The sequence below is a fragment of the Protobothrops mucrosquamatus genome, unplaced genomic scaffold (genome assembly GCF_001527695.2).
Source record: "Protobothrops mucrosquamatus isolate PMUCROS unplaced genomic scaffold, P.Mucros_1.0 scaffold1291, whole genome shotgun sequence".
NCBI lineage: Eukaryota > Metazoa > Chordata > Lepidosauria > Squamata > Viperidae > Protobothrops > Protobothrops mucrosquamatus.
In genome coordinates, this window is record NW_015387494.1 from 102641 (window position 1) to 120423 (window position 17783).

Here is a 17783-nt window from a genome sequence, read left to right on the forward strand (position 1 = left end):
GCTTGGCACTGAGTGTTTGCCTTATGTGCCTGCATGATTTATGTGCCTTAAAAAATAATAGTAAGAAACACCATAATTTAGGAGCTGCTGTTCAGAAAAGAGCATGTTTCCTCCCCCCCTATTTTTATCTGTTTGTATTTATTTTTTATGGCATCCTGACTTTCACCTGGTAGCTCAACGTACTTTAGCTCACTTTGTTTATTTTTACAACAGTACAATGGTGAGATTTGTTGGGCTGAGACAGAAAGTAGATAAAATTATAAAATGAGTTCCGTGGACCTCCCAAGACTTTTCATTCCAGGTCCATGTCTTGGCTATGATTAAGACTGTGAGTACAATTGAGTATAAACAACTGATAAGCATAAATCTGCTTGGATTTATGGTATGCGGTCTCCATTGCACTAAAAAAAATGCCCTTGATCTTCATAACTATGTTGTGTCTGTAGGGGCTTTGGGTAGGAGATAACCGTTTTTTAGTGCTGGTGTTTACAAATTCCTTTTAAGCTTCTAGCATGGGAAAAGAAAATGTGTTATCTAACCCATTTCTTGTTGTGCCAAGTTTCCCATTTTCTAGGACGGGTGGGCAGCTATGGCCCCTTTACGACCTGTGGATTTCAGCTCCCAGAATTCCTGAGCCAGCCATCAATTCTCGAGAGTTGAAGTCCACAGGTCATAAAGGGGACATATTGTCCACTCCTGTTCTAGGAGGTATATGCATATTTTAACACAGTGAGCTTGTAAATGGGACTGCTACCATTCTGTAGTGGTATAATTCTAATTTAAAACACAGAAGCAGGAACACATCCTTCCCAGATCACCTGGCTAGGCTTGTGTAGAGCACAGGGTAGTATTCTGAAGTACTTCTGAATATCTAAAACACTTCTGGCTGAAGGCATTCCTGTTTCTATGCACACTGTGTGAGTTCTACTAGCGTAAGCAAAATGTTCCCGCTTATGGTTGCTTACCTTTTATGGAACAAAAGCACTCGCAATTACGCCAGAGCTTTATAGGAAGGGAGTCACTCATAGCTAATAGCATAACGCAACTTTTTTTTTAGCTTGCAGGCAACGTATGACAACGATCCTCTTGTGTGGGATTTCATGGCACGGCGGGAACTGGAGATGGAATCCCTGCCTTCTTCAGAACAGCCTAAGTCGAAACAGTCAAAGGCTTTAGAGGTTGCCTCCAAAGAAGAACGGTGTTGTGCTGTATTTGAGGAGGCAGTCACACACCTTCCCACTGGTTAGATTTTTTTTTTCCCCTGGATATTAAAACTTGCTTGTTTTCCTCTAATTCTTATAACTGAGTTTCTGAGTTCATTCTGAAGCTGTGGACTTGAGAAGGGCAAATACTTGCCCCCAAAGCCTGTCTCATATACTTGGGGTTATTGTCCACATTTCCCACAGCGAAGGTGGCTATTTATTTTTATGTGAACTAATATTGAAAAACCTGTGTTCAGTTCACGGGGTTCAGTTCCAACAAGCAGCAGATGGAAATAGTCAGTAGTCAGGCCGAGTGCTATTACCGTTGATCCCAGGGACAAATAAATGAACATTCTTTTATATAGAAAACCACAACCTTCCACAGAGAAAGTTTCTAGATGAAGGATTGAGATGACTCGTCACTTTGATTTGGTCTCCTAGATTTTTATGAAAGAGCGCGTTTTTCTAAGGCAACTTGTTATTGTACAAACCTTTAGCTTCAGTGTGAAATGTGTACAGGTAGTCCTCGACTTACAGCCATTTATTTAGTGACTGTTCAAAGCTACAGTGGCGTTGAAAAAAGTAACTTATGACTGGTTTCACACTTACGACCATTAGGGCATCCCAATGCTTGGTAACTGACTCATATTAGATGCCTGGTAACTGACTCATATTTATGATGGTTGCAGTGTAATGGCGACATGTGATCAGCCAGATTCTCTTTACAAGTGGGTTACTACCGTAACTTAACTGCAGCGATTTACTTAACCACTGTGGCAAGAAAGGACATATAATGGGGCAAAACTCGCTTAATGACTGTTTCACTTAGCATTGGAAATTTTGGGCTCAGTTGTGGTTGTAAGTCGAGGACTACCTCTCCTGCAAAATGATTTCAGCTCCCCTCCACTGTCTTTGGGAACTAAGCTGGAATTTCAGCAGGTGCCCAATACCTAATTAGCATTTATCTAAGAAGGACTGTGGATAAGAACTTTCCACCCATGTCTGTGCTTGTGCACAAAGTGCTTATTTGGCATCTCCTACCATCGGCCCTTTGAGGTGGTCCGGACTAAGAAGCACAATCCCTTTATTTTGTAAGATTACGGTAACAATGCTACAAGTCTGAAAAGACCTCTCCTCTCCTTTATTTTTACTTTTCAGAAACTTAGGGAGGCTCCCTTCCTAAACATTTTCCACACCTCTTTTCTTTCTGGGGCTACCTTTTGCAGGCTGGCTCTCCCTGTCATTAAGCCTGCAAACGGCTTTATTTCAATTTTGTACTAATTGAGCCCATCTAGCAAAGGGCTCCACCTTTTTTCCTACTAAACTCAAATTCAAATGTTGTGCCACCCATTTCTAATGTAGTCTGGCAGTGAAATGAGAAGGAACATGAGGAGGATATGCCAGTTTGCGCCCTTAACAGTTTCTTTGTCATACTTAGATATTGTCTCTCAGTCCAAGTCAACTGCATGTGATTCCTGCAACAAAGCTTAGTGGGCTTTGTATGCTGACTTATGAGGAAGACGCAGAGCACCACAGCGCCCCCTTGAGGCTTAATGTGATAATGCCACAGCAGAACTGGTGCGGACTTGAAAGAGATTATTACTCAGAAGTTAGACTCTGCTTCATAGATGCAAGTAAACTTGACTTCTGTTTTCAGAAGAAATAACAAATGTTTTGAATTCTGCAGAGGAAATGTGGAAATGTTATGTCGCGTTTACCTTGGAAAGACGTAACCGGAAGACCAACAGTGAAGAATTAAGGCAAAAGGTAAAAATGCTTTGCCTTTGGAATAATACAGGTTTCTTCTGTTACTGATACTGCTTTCCCACGGAGGGATGTCACTGGCAAGTCCCTCAGTTTGCAGCCCGAAAAAGCCTTTAGAAAATTGATTTATTGGATAGAATATTAAGGTTTATTAAGAAAGTGAAGTAAACAAAGATCTGAATATGTGCGGCTTCGATTTGTATAGTTTGCCTGTGTTTATCTGTCCTTATGATTTTAGCGAGGCATTGTCAGAATTGCCATCTGACGCCTGTGCCATATGCCTGTGCAGGATGGACAGGCATATTCTGACCTACCTTCCCCATTCTGATTACTCAATAATATAGTCCTTCACTTAAATAGATATTTAGTCTTATCTTAAGAACTTATTTGGTTGGCTCCTAATTTCAAAGGCTGGACTGCAAAATGACTAATTTGTGCCAAAATCAAAAGGAAGTAAAATTTTGGATATATGTCCTTTGTGATAAATAGCTACTTGGGTTTTGTTTTTGTTTTTAAAAAAGATAGGAAGCTTTTGTGAAGAATCTTTGTGATATACAGTAATATTTATTATAATAAAGATAAGATAAGCTGAGATAACGAGAGTCAGTTTGGTCTAGTGGTTAAGGCATCAGGCTAGAATGTGGGAGACTTGAGTTCAAGTCCTGCCTTAGCCATGAAAGCCAGCTTTGGGCTAGTGCCAGGAGTAGGCAACCTTGGCTCTGTTGTGACTCGTGGACTTCAACTCCCAGAATTCCTGAGCCAGCCATGCTGAGGGGAAAGGGAGAGGTTTCTAAGCTGAGCCATGCTGGCTCAGGAATTCTGGGAGTTGAGGTCCACGAGTCATAATAGAGCCAAGGTTGCCTACCCCTGGCCTAGTCACTCACTCTCAGTTGTTGTTATGGGGAAAATAGGAGGAGGAAGAAGTATTACATGGTTGCCATGTTTATAAAAAATAAAGGCAGGATACAAATGAAACAAATAAATTAATATTTTAAATTTTGCATTATAACATTTTACAAGTGCTGGGAACTTTAAAAAGTGAGGCCGGCGCCCATGCCCTTTTGCCAGACGTTGGCTTCGCCTTTTAAGTTTTAATCTGGGAATGCATCTTTGACAGAAGACTGCAGAAGAGACCCTGTGGAACTGAAACCTACATAGAATATTAAAGTAGTAGACTTGGATTCTCTTGTTTTTAGTTCAGCTTGTGATGCAATTATAGATGTAACATGTAAGCATTCAGTTGTTGGCTGCTTGGCAGAAAGGCTGAACAGTCTTTTCAGTCCTGAGGGTGACATGTAATAATAAATAGTGTAGATTGCTATTGATCTGGGCAAAGATTCATGTCTAGTACTGCGCCTACACTTCTCAAGTTCAAGGGAGTATGGAGAGGAGGCCATGGCTGCAGCAGTAGTGAGGAAGAGAATTTGCATTGAGAAGACACAGCAGAGGGTTGCAAAAGAGCACTTCCTTGGCAACATAAAAGATTGTGGGTTATGTGGCTCGTGCGGCAAAATCTTACATTGTGTGGTATGCTTGTACAGGGTTTGAGCTTCAGCCAGGTAAGCCAGTTTTCAGAATCTCCGAATTTTCATCCTTTCAATTTTCCCCTTCTTTTCCCATCAAGTCAGTTCAACATTCATTGTTCCCTAAGGAGACTGATTTGATCGGCCTGGTGGGTGGAAGATTGTTTCCCTTAATTTTTAAAAAAACTTTTTGTTGGTATTGGTCCAGTCCTTGAAATTCTCCCAAACCCGGTGCTTTTTTCCTTTGGTGCCATAAATAATATCATTTGACTATACATGGTTCCGGAAAATTTAGTCACTAGTACTCAGGATCGTGACTTCAAAAGCTCGGTGATATTTTATGAAGACTCATTTGTACAGCAGTACAAGTTTTTTTTTTTTATTACTCCTTCCCTCTTGTTTCAGAGACTGGAAAGGGCACTGAGTGTTTTCAGCCGAGCTCATGACTCACAACTTCTGCCAGCTTCTCTCTATAAACAGTGGGTAAGGAAGGATGTGGTCCTTGCACTTGAAAAGCTCCCACTCGCACAAACCGGAAAGGGTGGGTTTGGAGCTTAGAAGTTCATTCCTGAAAGCAGCCATTCGGTGCTTATTTTGTTTGTGTGGCATCTTTTCAGATTCAGCTCCTGCTGGAACTCAGTCATGAAGACAAGGCCAGGGAGGTGGCAGCGGCAGCCACAAACCGTTTCAGCCAATTGGTGGATATGTGGGAAATGAGGTTGCAATTGCTGCTGAATCTGAAGAGCAGTGAAGTGGCTGCTTGTGCCCAGGAGGCTTTCAAAGTGGTTAAAGCTAAGGTGGGAACTCTCTTCTGAACTTAGGTTGTGTGAATGAATACTTGGAGCCTGGGAGTTATCTGAAACTAGTAACGGTAACATATTATTGAGTCATTGACCAGCAATGTTTACCAAATATACAACGCAAAAGTCAAATCAAGTGGGTGAGGTAGAATGCCATCCAAGCAAGGAGTCTTGTTAATAAAAATGCAACACAAGCTACTAAAATAACGTGTCTTAATAAACTGCAAGTCTAAAAAAACTACACTCTATGAAGTAAAAATGTATACAATTAGTCCTTGTTTACTGACTGCCTCATTTAGTGACTATTCAAAGATATGGTAGTTGGAAAAAAAAAAGCTTTGCAATGAATCCACACATCTTTACTGTCCTGCTGTCACATGATTGCCATTCAGACAGTTCACAACTAGCTTCCAATGCGCAAAATTAGCGGAGAATGTGGAAGTGAAATTGCAAGGTGTGATCATGTGATATCTTGCTTAATGACCAATGTGATTTGCAGAAAGTCCAAATGGGAAGTAAGGTCATAAGCCATTATGGTCATATGGTTTCCCTTAACAACTACAGTGCTTAGTGATAGAGTTGCCACTCCCAATTGTGGTCAGTAAACAAGGACTGTCTGTATGGCCTAAAACAGAGTAACTAACACAATTGCAGGATCTGCTTAGGGATCTGAAATGCTCTCTCCATTCATAAGGTCAACTTGAGGGATCAACTTGGCACTGTCAAAAAGTCACTGACAGTTAGAACAGTTAACCAGTGGAACAACCTGCCTCCAGAAGTGGTGAATGCTCCAATACTGGAAGTTTTTAAGAAGAGACTGGACAGTCATTTGTCTGAAATGGTATAGGGTTTCCTGCCTGAGCAGGGGTTGGACTAGATGACTTCCAAGGTCCCTTCCAACTTTATTATTATTATTATTATTATTATTATTATTATTATTATTATTATTATTATTATTATTATTATTATTATTATTATTATCTTCTCGGGAAAGATGAATGGGGCAATTGGCAGTACTCCTGGCAGAGGCAATGAAAGAACTTTTTAAATCTGCTTCTTGCACTTAATAGTAAGTAACAAAGGGCCATCCCTAGTGGGCCTGTATGAGTACTTGCTTACCCATCGTCCATAGGACGATGAGCACTTGACATTAGGGATATGGCATTCCATTGTGGTAACACCTTCCAGTACTATTGCAATTGCATTCTCCACACCCCTTATATTTTAAAGATCCCAGAGACAAACCATGCAGCTATGAAAATGACACTCGGTTATTTTCTGAATTCCCCTATTTTTCCTTTGTAAGCTTTTTGCATTGCCTGCACAATGCAGGACTTCACCTACTTAGTCTGGTCCCTTTCTATAGACAGGAGGCTCCTTAATTTCATCAATATATTTTTTGCTAGACTATTTCAGGAATTCCAGTGTCTTTCAATTTGCCTGCAGGTATTTTATACAACTCACATCCAATATTTTCTTCTGTTTTTTTGTTATTCCTCCTTGTAGGACACCTTGCCAATATGGACTTTATGGCTAGAATGGAGTGAAGGTGCCAGTAGCAAAGCCGAGACTGAAGCCCTCTATCAGGTATCATATATTCCATTAAAAAATGAATCATACTGTGAGATTAAATTTGGAAAAGAGAGTAAGAATGTTTCCACTATTATTTTAAAAATTAATTTTAGAACTAATGATAACCTGTGCATTAAAAATAAATAAATTGTAGGATAAAAACCTATCAGTAGTCAATGAGGCTGTTATAATTCTGCAAATATTTTGCTGAAAATATATACACGTAGTTCTCAACTTACAATCATTTGTTTAGTGACCGTTAAAAGTCATAACGGCACTGAAAAAAGTGACTTATGACTGTTTTTCAACCTTACAACCCTCGCGGCATCCCCATGATAATCAGACTTCAGACACTGGGCACCTGGCATATATTTATGATGGTTGCAGTGTCCTGAGGTCATGTGATCACTTTTTGCAACCTGACAAGCACAGTCAATGAGGGAGCCAGATTCACTTAACGACTGTCTTACGAACTTAACACCTACGGTAATTCACTTAACAACTGTGGCAAGAAAGGCTGTAAAACGGGGCAATTAACAATTGTCACTTAACAATTGCCTTGCTTAGCAACAAAAAGTTTGGGCTCAATTGTGATCGTTAAGTCGAGGACTATCTATATGTAATTCAGAAATAGAAACATAGGCTTCATTAACAAAAAAAGTGGAAATTTAGGATAAAATACACCATTTTGGTGTGATGATTAAGGCACCAGGCTAGAAGCCAGGAGACTGTGAGTTCTAGTCTCACTTTAGGCACGAGAAGCATCCGAGTGACTTTGGGCCAGTCACTCACTTGCAGTCCAATTTACCTCACATGATTTTTGTTGTAGTTGTGGAGAAACTAGGAGGAGGAAGGAGCATTAGGAACAGTTGTACGCCTTGAGTTATTTATCAAAAAGAACAAAAAGGTTTATATATATACCCTGAAATGGAGTAAACAAAACATATCGAAACACAGTCTTTAATTACAAATGAAAAGTTTCAGAAATATTGTTGTGTTCAGTTAACAAGGATAATTAGGGCCAGAATTTCCATTGCTAAGCAGTTCAGTCGTAAACCATGATGTCACCTGACCATGCCACTCAGCGATGCAATATTTCTGGTCAACGTTAGATGAATCCCAAGCCATTGTTAAGTGCAATGTCATGTGGTTGCCACTTGTGACCTGCTGGCTTCCCCATTGACTTTGCTTGTTGGAAACTGGTAGTGAAAGTTGCAAATAGCAGACACATGACCATGGAATGCCACAATGTTGTAATTGCAAGCTGATTATCAAGTACCTGGATCTCAGTCATATGACCACAAGGATTCTGAGACAGCTGCAGTTACAAGGACCTGCCGTAAGTTCCCCTCATTCTGCATCATTGTAACTTCAAAAGGACACTGAATGAGTGGTTCTTAAGCAAGGACTAGTTGTAGACTGTCCAGAGTAGGTTTACTGAAATGTATGAATAGGAGATTGCCAGATTGATGTATATTTTCTAGCTTAGTGGCCCCCAACCCTTTGGGAATCAGGGACCGGTTCCATGGAGAGGAGCTTTTCCGCAGACCAGAGGGGGCGTGGTTTCATGTGCTGCCTGCATCCCGCGGATGGAGCTACGCTTGTTTGGGTGGACCATTTTCTGGCATGTCACTGTCCGGTGCCGGTCCAAGGACCGAGGGTTGGGGACCCCTGCTCTAGCTGAGTCAATAGATCCAATTTGGTGTGGGTAATTATCACAAAGAACAAAGTAACCTATCTTCTTGACTTTAGTTTTAAAGTCCACCGTGGATGCTTAAAAGCTTTGTGTCATTTAATGGACTTCACAATCATTTACATTTAACCGACAGAGATCTTTCCTTGCCACACTTCCTGCTGACTCCATAGCCTTGAAAGAAAAGTACCTTGAGTGGGCTCACAGGACCGGTGGCTATAAGAAAGCAAAGCAAGTCTTCACCAGGTTAGTATATCTCCTTTTTCAATTAAAGATTTTATTGGATTTTCTCTTACATGCATATGTTAATTTTTCAACCAACGAGCTGTCTGGAATCAACAATGCTAATACATATTCCATTCCTAATCCTTCATTCTTTCTTCTAGCCAATAGTAGAATAAGTCCCAAGTTTGATAGTAGTCTGTATCTTCTTTATCCTTCAATTTCAAAGTTAATCTATCCATCTCCGCGCATTCCAATATTTTTCTGATTATTTCTTCTTCTGGTGGTAGTACTTCATTTTTTCCAATATTGCACAAAAGTTATTCTTGCTGCTGTGATGACGTGTAAAATCAAATATAGGCTTTGTTTGTTAATCTTTTCAGGCATTATACCTAACAAGAAAAGTTCAGGTTTGAAATCAACATGTTTTTCTAACCAGGCATGTATATTTTTCCAATAGGTCTTTGCTTTGCTACATGTCCACCAAATGTGATAATACGTGCCTGGATTATGCTTACATTTCCAACATCTATCTGACATAGTTTTAAACATTTTTGCTAATCTTGCCGGTGGCAAGTGCCATCTATGAAACATTTGATATAAATTTTCTTTATACGAAGTTGCCATTGTTAACTTATAGTTTCTCTCCCATAATTTTTGCTAGTTTTCTAATTCTATATTGTAACCAACGTTTTTTGCCCATCTAATCATTGTTTCTTTAACGTGTTCACTTTCCATTTCCAAAATTAACAAAAAGTTATACATTTTCTTGATTAATTTCTCATCTGAGATTAACAAAATCTTACCAAATACAGTTTGTTCTTTATAAAACCCATGCATTTTCACGTCTTTTTCATATCTATTTTGCATCTGTAAATGTGTCCACCACGACAGGTTGATACCCTGATTTTCCAGTTCTTGTTTAGATTTTAAATATCTCCTTTTTATAGCATTATTCAATCACTTTTTTATATACCCCTCCACCCCTATTTGTTATTAAAATCAGGTGCCTTACCCCATTACTTCTCTCCTAGGCTGCAGGAGTGCCGCCCATTTTCACTCCAGTTCTTCAAAAAAATGATTCAGATTGAAAAGGAACAAGTAAGTAAAGAAGTATTATAAAGTGCAGGGATCCATTTCTTGGTTGTGTTAGTAATTATGGAGTATATTATTCCCTCAGGTACCATGCACGTTAATTTTTGTATGGTTGCATTTATTTTTATTTTCAATTTGTTTACCACTCAGTCTCACTTAAATGAATAACAGCAATATTTGTGGAAATATTTACCGATTGTTTGATAAAACAAACAAATGAATAGTGTCAATATTTGTAGAGGTATTTACCAATGTGAGGTTTCTAATGGAATCAGTGCTTTTTATTTTGTAAAGTATGCTCTGTTAGAACTGGGCCACAGTAAAATACTTCAGCTGATTTTAAAAGCCACCTAGAAATAGTAATCCTTAATGTTGTAGGCAGATTATTGGCACATGGCCAGTTTCTTCAAAATCCTAGCCATCGTTGGTGTTCTTAAACTTATTAACGGAAAGGGTGAGGTTGACCTCTGGATTTTCTAGATCAGTGATGGCAAACCTTTTAGAGACCGAGTGCCCAAGCTGCAACCCAAAACCCACTTATGCATTGTCGGGTGCCGGGTGGGTGTGGCCCATTGGATGGGCGTGGCTGCAGTGGTAACAGCAGACTGGGTGGGACTGAAAAGTTCAATCAATCAATTCCAACTGTGCAAGATCTTTTTTTTTCCCGCGAGAAGTTGAAATTGACAGATTGATTGAACTGTTGTTTTTTTTGCACACGACAGTGGAGGCCTAAAGCGAAAAGGTTTTATAAAACCCAGCTGCAGGCCTAGGACTGGGGTGACAGCGCGCGTGCCCACAGAGAGGGCTCTGAGTGCCGCCTCTGGCACCCGTGCCATAGGTTCGCCACCACGGCTCTAGATATTCCCAAACTACAGTTAAGAAGTCCAGTGCCGGCTGTTACTGCTGGGAATTGTAAATCAGCAACATTGGAAAGATCGTAAACTTCTCATTTTTGTTTTAATGCATTACATGTCTTAAGAACGGAAAGTCACTTACATTATTATGTTTCATACACACTGATTATAGTGGTCGTCTCGGGTGGATGTCAGCATGTCTTTTGTGTGAACTCTCTGGAGTTTAATATAGTACTCTCCTTCAATGAGAGAAGCTGAAACTCCTACACCTTTTGGTCCTGATGCTGCAGCTATAGGCCGGTCAGGCTCCAAAACCAAGATAGAGATGCAGAATTATTTCTAAACAGTTCTCGTTATTGTTCCTTGCCTATAGACAGAAATCTTGCCAAACTAAAGCAATTACTTGCATTATTAAAGATATACTTTCAAAGTATACTCTGAGAATTTCTAACTCTCTTTCTCCCAACTGAACTGTCTAAACTGGCTGTCTTTTTGGTCCTCTGGAATGCACCCATTTCCTCCAGGGAATCTGGAGTACATTCCACCACAAGGACTGGATCCCACAAAGGGCTCAGAGGAAGACAGTACTGTAGCCAGCCGAGACCACAGAGAAAACCAATAGGGCCTTTGAAACTGCTGCCTTCTCTTGCCCTTTCTTGCTGTGCTTCAAGAGCAGCACAGTCAGGACGATTCCGCTCTCACTTCCAGAAGTCTATTCCTGTGCCTGGATTGTTTGCATGCAAACTGCTCCTAGGAGTTGGGAAGGAATGCCCCAGTCAGAGCATCTGCAGCATCTGCAAGATTTCCTGACAGCTAGAACAATTAATCAGTGGAACTACTCACTTCCAGAAGTTGTGGGTGCTCCAACACTGGAAGTTTTTAAGAAGAGATTGGACAGCCATTTGTTTGAAATGGTATAGGGTTTCCTGCCTGAGCAGAGGGTTGGACTAGAAGACCTCCATGGTCCCTTCCAGTTGTTATTCTGTTATGTCACCATGTTGGTATGCATCTAGAAAAGGAGTCTACCATCTTGTTCATTTTGACAGTCCCCACCCCTGGACGCTCTTGGACACAGCATTACGTACCAGTTTCTGCTTGCCAATTCATTCCTCAGGTTGTAAGATTGGGTTTTCTGGCCCTTTGGATGACCATGACTTCTTGTTTTAAGACCAAAGGCCTGGCAGGAAGCCCCTGTCTCTCTTAGTCCCAAGATAGCCCCCTACCCCTCCCTTTGTTTCATGTTCAGGTCTGATTAGAATGAAAGAGGCTAAGCTTGAAGTGAAGGAATGGGAGACACATCTATGATTGTGGTGTAGTGAAGAAAGGCAAAAAAAAAAAAAAAGAAGAACCAAAAGATATTAATGACTGAAGGGCAGGAAACAAAAGTTCTTCACAGCTTATTCATTTAGTAAACAGTGAGACCCCTATTTGAGTTACAGGCAGTCCTCCACTTGCGACCATTTGTTTAACAAATTTGTTTTAAAACTTTCAACGGCACCGAAAAAGGTGACTTACGCCAGTCCCTTACACTTATGACTGTTGCAGCATCCCTGCGGTCATGTGATCAAAATTTGGTTGCTTGGCAACCAGCATGTATTTATGACAGTTGCATCCATTTGCAACCTTCTCAGGGGTCTTCTGACAAGCAGTCAGTGGAGGAAGCCAGACTCGCTTAATGACCACCTGATTTGCTTAATGCCCATGGCAAAAAAGGTTGTAAAATTGGGTGCGACTCACTTAACAATTGCATTACTTAGCAGACATTCCCAATTGTGGTGACTTAAGTTGAGATTACCTGTACTTGTAAGAGGACGTTGTACAGGGTGAAGTGTGTTAATAGGGAAAAGGTTGCAGAGAACTACTCCTGTCCAGAGTTGTTAATCCTGTATAATGTCCATTAGCAATAGCAATCTTAGACTTACATATCACTTCACAGTGCTTTGCAGTCCTCTGTAAGCAGTTTCCAGAGCCAGCATATTGCCCCCAACAATCCGGGTCCTCCTTTTATCGACCTTGGATGGAAAGCTGAGTCAACCTTGAGGCAGTCTGGATTGAACTCTTGGCAGTGAGCAGTGAGTTCGCCTGCAGTACTGCATTCTAACCACTGCGCGCACCACAGCTCTGTATTCATATCAATTCAGTTTCATCTTCACTTCCTTGTCAGCATCAAGGTGAGAGAGCGAGGAGTAAGACTCAGCTTCTCTCTTATGTACTATGTATTATTTTGTAAGATTGCCCAAAAAAGATTTATGTATGAAGGCTGCCTAAAGTTTCAGAAGATGATTGAGATTGCATGACAAATTATATTTTACTTTATCACTGTGTGTTAAGTTCAGCATGGTAACCACCCACCTTTTTTTTTTAAAAAAAGGAATCCAGTAAAATATTTAACATCCGAGAATATTATGAACGTGCCTTGAGAGAATTTGGTGCTACAGAGCCTGGTAAGAATTTTTTACTTGTCGGTTTCCAAGACTACTCAGTTGTCTTTCTGTTATAGCTGTGGCAATCACCTGATTCTTTCTGCTAAAGCAGGCATGTCAAACTCGCAACGTCATGTGATGTCGCATGACGTATCGGGACTTTTTCCCCATTGCCGGCAATGGGGTGGGTGCGGTTTTGGTGTGACGCATCCAGCCCATGGGCCGGCAGTTTGACATGCCTGTGCTAAAGAATACCAAATCTTTCAATGAACCAAGCAGAGCTTATTGTGGCAGTTGCTGATTTTTCTTTCTGTCTGTCTTGGAATTCTACGGAATACTGTGTAGTTAAAACATTCCATCAAATTTGTATTTTATTCTATTTGAAATCTTAAAATAATGTTTAAAAATTAAGATAACTAGACAAGACTACATAAAAATGTGCATAAAAAGAAAAAAAACCAAATTCTATACATCAGGGGTGTCAAACTTGCAACGTCATGTGACGTGTCGTGACTTTTTTTCCATTGCCGGCAATGGGGTGGGTGATCTACCATAAGTCACCATATTCATTGTCTCTGATCCATCCAGGATTATTCTACAGAATACAGTGTAGTTGCAACATTCTAATCAAATACATAGGCCAGAGGTAGGCAACCTTGGCTCTTTTATGACTCGTGGACTTCAACTCCCAGAATTCCTGAGCCAGCATGGCTCAGCTTGGAAACTTCTCCCTTTTCCCTCAGCATGGCTGGCTCAGGAATTCTGGGAGTTGAAGTCCACGAGTCACAAAAGAGCCAGGGTTGCTTACCCCTGACATAGGCAATATGTTTTTGGCACCAGGGAATTCCCTCTTTTGTAGCATTTTCATTATTACAGTATTAACTATGCTTTTTTTTATTGAAGATCTTTGGCTGGATTATATCAAAGAAGAGCTGAATCATTCTCAAGGCAAACCAGAGAATTGTGGCAGTATCCACTGGAGAGCTATGAAAACATTGCAGGGAGAACAAGTGGAAACATTTATTTCAAAGTATACATTGCTGCAAGCTGGGCACCTGTGAAAAAAAATTTTTTTCATTCTAATGGCAAATTAATCTGTTTGTTAGTCTACAACTATGGAAACTCTTGGGTTTTATTTGAGTCAAATGTATAATGAATGTTCCCTGGATAAATTACTTTACTTGCTACTAAATAATTGCCTACCATCCATATTCTCTCCATGTTACTGGATTTAACAGAAATGTAGCAGTTTTGGATTTTAATTAATATACGTATAAATATACTTTCAGGGAAAGTGGAAAAACAAACTTAATTTAGAGTTTATTTTGCTACTGTTTCATGATAGGGCCTATTTATATTTTATATATATTTTATATTTTATATAACAGAATTGGATTTCATTCTGGCTAGTGAATAGAAATTAATTGTCTGCCAAGCAAATGTAAATAGTCACATACAGATTGTTCCAGGAACAACTAGTTTGGGGTGGTTTATGTAAAAAGCAAAACATGCAAACGGATGCAAACTGAAATGTAGTTGTTCTAGGGCAGGGGTGTCAAACTCAATTTAATTGAGGGCCGCATCAGCATTGCGGTTGTCCTCGGGGGGGGTGGGTAGGTGTGGCCAGGGTGGGCAGGCCTACTGGATGGGCGTGGCTGGAGTGGGTGTGGCCTACTGGGGGGGCATGGCGAGCTCTACATCGTTTGCGTCAAGGGTGCCTGTGGGGGCCTGGACAGGAGTGGGACAGATCTGAGGGTCTCTGGCAGAAGGGGGTGGGACCAGGGCAAGCGCCAAAGCATGGTCTACTGGAAGAGCCTGCCGAAACCCCTCCCCCGGAGCCCATCAAGCCAGATATGTGAATTAGGTGAGGGCCATTTGCTGGCCACTTCCAGGCAATGGTGCATTTCTTCATTCCTCGCAAAGGGCGACACCTCCCCAGCGCGCGCCCAGGGGGCGGGGCCAATGTCGCAGGGGCTGGTTCCTTGTTGTTTCCAGACGGCCTTGTGGAGCTAAGACTGAATGCGTTTCAGCATAGATGGCCACCACAAAATTATACATTGGCTCCTGGGCGGCCAGGGCCGGGGCCAAGGCAGCAGGGGCCATTCCCTGTTTCCAGGATGGCTTCGCGGGCCACATGAAACCACATCGCGGGCCGCATCTGGCTCCTGGGCCTTGTGTTTGACATGTCTATTCTAGGGCCTATGCAAAAGTATTTTGGTGCATATGGGAGGGAGGGGGAGAGAACAGAAAAAAAGCCTTAGTGAAGTTAGGCTAACTTCTACCAAGTTAGGCACATTTCTTTTTTTAAAAAAATGAATCCATACTCATTATGTAAAGATTCAAAATAAAAAAACTGAATATGTCAAGTACAAAAGTTTGGACATCATCTCTTCTGTCTAGGTTGGGCATTTCAGCCACACAACAATCTGAAGCATTTCCAAAGCAACCAGCAAAGCCTTATAGAAAATAAATACACAGACTTAACTATTATTTCAAGACTGAAGGGAGGTCTCAAATATGCAATTCGTGGAAGGAGACCTATGCAGGGTTTTGCACGGGAGAATGGGAAAAAATTAAGCAAGAATAACTGTAGAAAATATTTAGTGAGGGGATGGTATAAAGTGATGACTTAAAAGTGGGTCTCTAAACTTTACTCTTGGATATCTCTCAGAAGTTCTTTTACCTAATCAGAATCTGCCTAGAACTAAAAGAGATCATCATTTGAATGCATTCCAATTGCTATGACTAACCAAGGTCTGGAGTAAATTTACCAATCAGAAACCTGGAAGAAAAATGGAGAAGTGATAATAAGTTAAAGTCATCCATTTAAACATATATTTCATATAATGTGAACACTCAGACATTCCTTCTGGCTGACATTAGTAATGTGAAATTTGAGAGATGTCTTCTTCCAGTTGATAACATAAGGATGCACATAAGAGCATCATCAAAAGAACAAGCTGCTACCAATGTTTTTTTTCCTTCACAGCAGAATCAAAATGATTTAAGAGCTTTTTGTTTTGTTTTTTTTAATTAATGAACAATCTTCACAAGCTGTTATCATCAGGCAATTAGTGAATGATCAGTACTAGAAAACCCATGCCCCATTGCATCACTGTTTCAGAGATATTTCCTTATCTAAACAGAAACAGAATGACCCAAGAGTAGGGGGGGGAAAAGCAATGGGAGCAAGAGTGATTTCCTCATTGAATTTCCTTGTGGGAATCAGGTAGGGAGCATTCTTCCCTTACCTTTCCAGCAGGCAGGTAAGTAGCTGCTCTGGGTGGGGGAGGCAGCGAGGGATTGCAAGGCTGGCTGGGAAACTGTTAATGGCAAATGGAGATCATGTGACCACAGCAGCAGTGCAGCAACAGCACGGAAGCAGTCCCAGCTTTCTCAAATTTCATTCTCCTAGGAATCATGGGTCCCAGATTCTGGACACATTCTGTAAATTAGCTCATTTGAGGTACCTTGGTTCCAAACTTTTTGCCCTATGATGCACTGTTTCATCCAGTTAAAGGTCACGATAATGGGTTTTAGTAGTATATAGATTATCAAACCTACAGTTTTATTTAACTGTATTCACACATCACAAAGCAAGAATCAAACCATTGTGGCTTAATGCAGTTTGTAACTTAGTGGCTGAGTTCATACTTTGGGTTAAGCTTTAACTGCAAAACACCCCCAAATAACTAGATTTTTGAAACACCACCAAAAATCACCTTTTACCTTAGCATGATGGATAAATTCAACTTATAACCCCTTTTGTGCATCTGAAAGGGCTAGTTGAAAGAGCTAGCTAGGTAGTTTCTGTTAGGATAGACTTCTAATAGCATACAACCTTGATCTGGGAAGTCAAATGGCCCTCAGAAGCAGTTGGGCTTATGCTCTGATATCTTGTGACCTGGTTTATAGTTTACTGAGGTCATATTATAACAACCAATCTAGTCAAAGATATCTATATATGAGAATATGGTTTATTACTAAGAAATAAAGGCAATTTCTTGCCTAAAATTTCTGAATCTCTTGATGTGCAGTTCCTTGAATTATTTCCTTATTCTTGATTTCTACCCCTGATCAATTATTTGTGAAAAGATTTGACATTAGTAATCAAGATTAAACTGAGATGTCTATGAGGTAAATGGCTAACACAACCAAGATTTGGGCCAGGAAAACCTAGATTTTTATGTTGGGGGAGACTTCAGAATGTTAACGTCAGAAACTTGTTTTCAATGTCAGGGTTCACCTTTGAAAAATGAGCATTTCTAAGTATTAAATAATTTATTCAACTTGGTGTCACTGAACTCCAGACTGATTTTGGGCAGCTTACAATCCAAGGAAATATAAAAACCATTCGCATAAACAGCAAGCAGAAGATGAATCTGGGCCACACATGAAACAAATATCAGGCATCCAGCAGAGATCCAATTGCCCTAGCCTAGCCTAACATAACATAAAAGGGCATTTGTTGTTGTTGTCCTGTTTGAGGAAGCACAGCTGGCACCAGATTTTATTGGGCTTGGTTCACCTTGAAATCAAAGATCCCTGGATGGAGTTTACGGGTAACTCCAAGGAATGGGGATTTTCATCAAAACTAACATTTTCTCTTTAGCCAAGGTAGTCTCCCATAAGTAA

General features: G+C 40.5%; 1 protein-coding gene across 1 annotated transcript in view; it reads left to right on the forward strand.

The window, feature by feature from the left end:
• UTP6 (UTP6 small subunit processome component) overlaps positions 1-14355 on the forward strand; it is a 31255-nt gene extending 16900 nt beyond the window's left edge. The window contains exons 11-19 of the mRNA XM_015821266.1: positions 1058-1242; positions 2890-2969; positions 4895-4972; positions 5107-5286; positions 6796-6876; positions 8691-8800; positions 9811-9877; positions 13097-13169; positions 14052-14355. Of these exons, the coding sequence (XP_015676752.1) occupies positions 1058-1242; positions 2890-2969; positions 4895-4972; positions 5107-5286; positions 6796-6876; positions 8691-8800; positions 9811-9877; positions 13097-13169; positions 14052-14209 (1012 nt within the window). The 3' untranslated portion in view covers positions 14210-14355. The remainder of the gene's footprint in view (positions 1-1057; positions 1243-2889; positions 2970-4894; positions 4973-5106; positions 5287-6795; positions 6877-8690; positions 8801-9810; positions 9878-13096; positions 13170-14051) is intronic.
• The last annotated feature ends 3428 nt before the right edge of the window (positions 14356-17783 follow it).